This window comes from Carlito syrichta, unplaced genomic scaffold (assembly GCF_000164805.1).
Source record: "Carlito syrichta isolate Samal-C Ts95f unplaced genomic scaffold, Tarsius_syrichta-2.0.1 Scaffold142898, whole genome shotgun sequence".
Taxonomy (NCBI): Eukaryota; Metazoa; Chordata; class Mammalia; order Primates; family Tarsiidae; genus Carlito; species Carlito syrichta.
The window spans coordinates 54682-61796 of NW_007086994.1; the positions used below are offsets into that span (position 1 = coordinate 54682).

A 7115-nucleotide genomic window follows, 5' to 3' on the forward strand; every position below is an offset into this window, starting at 1 on the left:
CACTGCACTCCAGTCTGGGTGACAGAGTGAGACTCCAACTCAAAAAAAAAAAAAAACCTACTATAAAGCATATGAACATTGACTGGCTATTTGATATTAGAAGGAATAATTGTTTAATTTTTAAATACTGTGGCAGGGCACGGTGGCTCACACCTATAATTCTAGCACTTTGGGAGGCTGAGGTGGGAGGACTTCCTGAGCTCATGGGTTCGAGACCAGTCTGAGCAACTTGGCGAAATCTCATCTCTATAATAAATCAAGAAAAGTTAGCCAGCATGATGGTACATGCCTGTAGTTTCAACTACTTGGAAGGCTGAGATGGAGGGATCACCTGAACCCAGCAATTTGAGGCTGCGGTCACTGTGAGCATGCCACTAACACTCCAGCCTGGGTGACAGAGTGAGACTCTGACTCAAAAAAAAAATACCATGACTAATTTTTTTAAGTCCTTATATTTTAAAGATATGTTCTAAAGTGTTTACAGATGAAATGATATCATTTCTCAGGTTTGCTTGAAAATAAATCAGCAGAGGAATGGCGGGAGGAGTATAGATGATTTTCCCTGAGCTGGTAGATGGGTACTAGTGATGGGGATGCATTGTTATTTCTACTTATGTATATGTGTGAAATATTTTATAGAATAAAACATTTTTTTAAAAATCAAAATAATTACACCAACAATAAGAAAGAAACAATAAGAAAAAAATTATACCAATATAACAAAATATTTCCAATATTCAAAATCACATAGTATTCTAGAATGCATGGCTTGATTGTGCTGTAAGACTGCTAGAGAAACTCAGAGGCCACACTAGGATGATACATACTTGTTTGTTTTGGGGGTTTCTGTATAATTCTGTCAATATCACTTCAGAGCATAAGAGTGATGATAGTTTTATTTTGTATTTTCTTTAGAGTTCCACAAACATGTGGAGTTTGATTTCCTTATCAAGGGCCAGTTTCTGCGAATGCCCTTGGTCAAACACATGGAACTGGAAAGCATTTCATCAGTAAGTCCAAATACTGAATTTCTGCACTTTACTTAAAAGTCATTAATAGATATTATAGGTAAACTTTTAGAATCTGCCTGAATCTATCTTTAGCACCCTGCTTTCTTTTGATTATTGTTTTTTTCCTATATATTTGAACTTCTGTTTTTATGTATTCAATTTTGAAATCCTATCTGGAAGTATTTTATTCAAGAAGTAAATGAATGAATATATTTTTTATATTTATGAAAGAACTGGCAAGAAAAGGAATATCAAATATATGTGTAGTGCTAATCCAGATGCACAAACTAATTGAGCACAAGTAAAAACTATGGGTTAGGTTATTGTGATTTTTTTTTTTCTGAGTTGGAGTCTCAATCTGTCGCCCATGCCGAAATACAGTGGGACGCCCACGGCCACCACAGCATCAACCAGCTGGGCTCAGGCAATCCTTCTGTCTCAGTCTTCTAAGTAGCTGGGACTCTGGGTGCATGCCACCACATCCAGCTAATTTTTTGATTTGTTGTAGAGATGAAATCTCACCATGTTGCCCAAGGCTGGCCTCGAATCCCTGGACTCACGCAATCCTCTTGCTTCTACCTCCCAAACTGCTGAGATTACAGGCATGAGCCACCATACCTGGCCGGTTATTGTGATTGATTGTGATTCTTCCCCTCCTCTAATTTTAAAACTTTCCTTTTAATATTGCTTTTATAATTTATGATTGATTTTATTATTTTTTGGTAATTAAAAAAATTATAATAAATACATAACATGAAATATATCATTTTAACCATTTTTAAATGTATGATTCAATGGCATGGCATTAGATACATTCACAATATTGTGTATCCATTTCCAGAACTGTGTCATCATCTGACTGATGAGCTCTGTACTTATTAAACAATGCTTTTGTTTTTAATTTCAAAGTTTTCTTACATATTTTTTGCCCACTTTTATCATAAGACTTCCATGGAAAAAAACCTGTCATGTACAATGTATATTGGTAGGGGTGACAGGTACACTTAAAACCTAGGCTTTGTCACCACTATACAATGTATCTATGTAACCAAAAACCATTTGTACCCCTAAAACTGCTGAAATTAAAAAAAAATAATAATACAACGTTGTTAATATTTCTTAATACTATTCTTAAAATACCGTTAGGTCAAGTAAGTTTTTTACTTTTTGAATGGGTCTATATTTTCTGAGTTATGAAGGGAATACATTAAATTAGGAATTCTTTATCTTTACAGTGTGATATTTTAAAACTAAGTCACTTGATTGGTTTCTGGTTTCTCTCTGTGACTAGGAAGAGGTTGTGGAACTAGAATATGTGGAGAAGTACACTGCACCCCAACCAGAGCAATGCATGTTCCATGACGACTGGATCAGTTCAATTGAAGGGGCAGAGGAATGGTATTGCCAACTGAATGCTCCTGTGTTTTCTTATGTACCTCCTTCAGTCTTTCAAAATCCATTATGTGAATTTTTTTTCTGATTTGCTTTTCTTTTTTGTGATGTATTGGTTACCATGCCAATCAGAAAGATCTTTGCATTCAGTGTGTTCAAAAAGAAACAAGTGTTTATTAATAGATTTTCTTTTCTATAGTAACATTTGTCTTTTTTTTGAGTCAGAGTCTCACTCTGTCTTCCAGGCTGGAGTGCAGAGGCACACTCATGGCCACTGAACCTTGACCTGCTGAGCTCAGGCAATCCTTCTGCCTCAGCCTTCCAAGTAGCTGGAACTACAGGCGTGTGCCACCATGCCTGACTATTTTTTGCCCAAGCTATTCTCAAACTCGAGGCTGCAGGGGTTGTGAGCATGCCACCATACCCAAGCCTGGGCAACAGAGTGAGACTTAAACTCAAAAAAAAAAAAAAAGACTAAGGGTATAATTTCATTTCGTACAGGAAAAGATAACTTTTATAGTCACAGATCTCTTGGCCTACTAATGTGAAGATGTATATCGTGCTTATTTGAGGGCTAAGAAGTAACAAATGGCTTAGAGTAAATCCCCTAGTTGTACAAATAGACACAAATAGATCATAGTAGGAGCTTACTTCTTTCAAAGAGTGTCTCTCTGGTTTCTTTTTATTTATGTATGTATGTATATATGCATGCATGCATGTATTTATTTTGATTCAGAGTGTTGCTCTGTCACCCAGGCTGGAGTGTAGTGGCATGCTCACGGCTACTGTAGCCTCGATGATTCTTCCACCTCAGCCTTCCAAGTAGCTGGAACCACAGACATGTGCTACCATGCCTGGCTAATTTTTTGATTTATTGTAGAGAGGAGGTCTTGCCATGTTGTTCAGGCTGATCTCAAACTCCTGAGCTCAGGCAATCCTCTCGCCTCCGCCTCCCAAAGTGCTGGGATTACAGTTGTGAGCCACCACTCCCGGCTCCCTGGATTTCTTAACACAAAGTAATGTTTCTGCTGGTTATACTTTTACTTTAAGAGGTTTTGTTTTTTTTTGAGTTGGAGTCTCACTCTGTAGCCTAGACTGGAGTGCAGTGGCCATTCCCAGCCACCGCAGCCTTGACCTGCTGGGCTCCGGCGATCCTTCTGCCTCAGCCTTCCAACTAGCTGGAACGACAGGCGTGCGCTACCACGCCCAGCTAATTTTTTGATTTATTGTAGAGATGAGGCCTCGCCAAGTTGCCCAGGCGAGTCTTGAACCCTCGGGCTCAGGCAATCCACTTGCCTGAGCCTCCCAAAAGCATAGGATTACAGACTGAGCCACTGAGTCCGGCTTACTATAAGAGGTTTTAATGGTTTTCACTGGTTAAGTACAAAGAACAATAGATTGAGTATCCCTTATCTGAAATGCTTGGGACCAGAAATGTGTTTTGGATTTTTTGAATTGTGGAATATTTTTATATACATAATGAGATACCTTGGCGATCTGATCTGAGTCTAAACATGAAATTTATTTATGTTTCATATACACCTTATACATGTTGCCTGAAGGTAATTTTATATAATATTTTAAATAATTTTGTGCACAAAACAAAGTTTTACCTGTGCTTTCACTATGTCCCATCACATGAAGCCAGTTGTGAAATTTTGCATTTGTGATGTCATGTCAGCACTCAAAAAGTTTTGGACTTCAAGGAATTTTGTATTTCAGATTTTCAGATTATGGATGCTCAGCCTGTATTTGGATGTATAAGCAGTTTGCACAACTTCCCTGAGAGTTGTATCATTTACAACAATTATAAAAAATGAAGGGTAGATTTTGCCAGTTATTTTTAGGAGGTCTGCAAAAGTCAAGTATAACATCTGATCTACTGTTGTATATTTTGAAATCTGAACTTTTATATTAAAGAAGAGTTTAAAATTATAATCCTGAAAGGCATTTTGTCATTGTCATTGAAACACAATTGATTTTCAGGGTTTGGAAAAGCTGCTTTTGTATTTGATAGTATTTCCTTTCTTCTCATAGGATCTTGACTGGTTCTTATGATAAGACTTCTCGGATCTGGTCCTTGGAAGGAAAGTCAATAATGACGATTGTGGGACACACAGATGTTGTAAAAGATGTGGCCTGGGCGAAAAAAGGTTTGGACTCTTTGCCTTTTAAACTGAGAGGAGTCCTAGACAGGGATTTGGAAACAAGCCATTTTTAGTGCTGGTGCAGATTGGGGAGTAGGCAGGAAACGTCTCATGTCTCAGTATTGTGAGGGCTTTCAAAAATACAGTGCTCAAGAAGAAAAAGTTTATTTTAAAAATTTGTAAATTGGTGGAAGTGAATCTACTAAAACCTCACCAGATAATATACAAATAGACAAGTTAATATTGAGTGTATTAAACTTACATATTCTATTTGAAGAATCTTCTCTTTATAGTGTGTTAGCTTTCTTTTTAACAGCTGGACATATGAACACTTATCTTTTCAGCACCTTTTTCAACAACAAAAAAATTCAGTTTCAGAACATAATGTATTTAAAACTGTGTACTGATTGGTTTCTTAATCTGTTCTCCTTTCTTCAGATGGTTTGTCTTGCTTATTACTGAGTGCCTCTATGGATCAGACTATTCTCTTATGGGAGTGGAATGTAGAGAGAAACAAGGTGAAAGCCCTACACTGCTGCAGAGGTCATGCTGGAAGTGTAGATTCTATAGCTGTTGATAGCTCAGGAACTAAAGTAAGTAGTTTTACTTACTCTAAGTGTGCTATTCATACTGTGTTAAATTAGAATGTGAGCTTTTAACTAAACATTTTCTTTTCTACATATATTTGTTGTGATTTGCCTACTTTCATACTGATCAGTGACTAAAGAATATAATTTCAAATCAAAAGTAAATATACAGTAAGAGATGTAAAGATTTACTGCCTTAGTGTGAGTTTCTCTGGTTTAGAACCTTATGTAAACTGCAGAAATTTTATGTAATGAGGTAAACAAACCATTTTTTTTTTTTTTTTTTTTTTTGGAGTCTAACTCTGTCACCCAGGCTGGAGTGCAGTGGCAGACTCCTGACCACCGAGGCCTCTACCTACTGGGCTCAGGCGATCCTCCTGCCTCAGCCTTCCAAGTAGCTGGAACTACAAGCACACGCCACCATGTCTGGCTATAAACAATTTCTTTTATACAACCTTACATCATAGTAATTGGTACATTTTCAGTGTATATCAATGTATATACTCTTAATTGCTGTCATCAGTTGAAAATGCCTAGCTGATCATCTGAGCCTTAGCATATTCTAAGGTTAGTTTAATAGAGTTTGTTTTACTACCAGTGCTGATCTATTCTTTATCCTGACAAACTGGTAAAAGTTAGTTAAAAGAAACAAAGGGAAATAGTATGTTGATTTATGAGGGGTTATAAACCCACTCACAATCTGAATGTTTCCTGAGCCACATTGAAGTGTTCTGGATTTAAGAGTGCTTCTTCAGTATCTTTGCCAGTTACAGTAACAGGATGTTTGCTGCATTCAAAGCTAAAGATGTATGGGTTTTCATATCGTGTCAAAAGGTTTACATGTTGGTAAGAGTCCATTTGAATGAATTAACTGTACCCTGGCTTCTGGCAGTAAGAAGCAGAAACTTATCTGGAACTTGTTTAACCTTAAAAGAAAATTTGTTGGATTGTGAAAATCAAGGAAGGACTGAACAGCCACCTCATAGGAAGGATGATGGGGCATTTGGGTGTCAGAACCCAATGGAATGGAAGCTTCAATGTGGCCAGCACACCCTCTCCCTCTCTTTTTTCCTCAAGCTGATTGTATTCTCTCTCACGTGAGACTGGTGTTCTCCATGTGGCAATAACCCTTGCCTTCAAAATCTCCTAGATTTTGCATTCTATCCTGTCTGTTCCTGGAAAAAGACTAATTTAAACTCTCTAGAACACAAGTTCTTTAAAAAGGTCTAGAGTGAGAAAGGGAACTATTTGTATAGGGTAGGTCTTGCCCACCCTTATGTAAGCATCCGTTGCCAGGGCACAGGGACATATAAGAATGGCAACTAGCCGGGCTCGGTGGCTCAGCCTGTAATCCTGCGCCTTTGGGAGGCTGAGGTGAGTGGTTTGCCTAAGCCCGCAGGTTCGAGACCTGCCTGAGCAGTGAGACCTCATCTCTACAATAAAAATTTAAAAATCGGCTGGGCATGGTAGCACATGCCTGTAGTTCCGGCTACTTGGAAGGCTGAAGTGGAAAGATCGCCGGAGCCCAGCAGGTCGAGCCTGCGGTGGCTGGGAGCGTCCACTGCACTCCAGTCTGGGTGACAGTGAGACTTCAACTCAAAAAAAATTAAATTAAATAAAAAAAAAGAATGGCAGCTTGGCCGGGCCTGGTGGCTCAGCCTGTAATCCCGTGCCTTTGGGAGGCTGAGGTGAGTGGATTGACTGAGCCCGCGGGTTCGAGACCCACCTGGGCAAGTTGACATCTCTACAATAAATAAAATTAAGCCAGGCTCGGTGACTCAGCCTGTAGTCCCGCGCCTTTGGGAGGCTGAGGTGAGTGGATTGCCTGAGCCCACGGGTTCTAGACCCGCCTGGGCAGGCGAGACCTCATCTCTACAGTGAATCGAACAAATTAGCCGGGCATGGTAGCACGCACCTGTAATTCCGGCTACTCGGAAGGCTGAGGCGGAAGGATCGCCGGAGCCCACATGTCGAGGCTG

General features: G+C 39.1%; 1 protein-coding gene across 2 annotated transcripts in view; it reads left to right on the plus strand.

The window, feature by feature from the left end:
* WDR12 (WD repeat domain 12) overlaps nt 1-7115 on the plus strand; it is a 29449-nt gene that overhangs the window by 8447 nt on the left and 13887 nt on the right. The window contains exons 3-6 of one of the 2 annotated variants that reach the window (XM_008050008.2): nt 916-1010; nt 2302-2408; nt 4440-4555; nt 4988-5142. In XM_008050008.2, the coding sequence (XP_008048199.1) occupies nt 916-1010; nt 2302-2408; nt 4440-4555; nt 4988-5142 (473 nt within the window). The remainder of the gene's footprint in view (nt 1-915; nt 1011-2301; nt 2409-4439; nt 4556-4987; nt 5143-7115) is intronic. The other variant, XM_021708549.1, reaches the window with a different exon arrangement.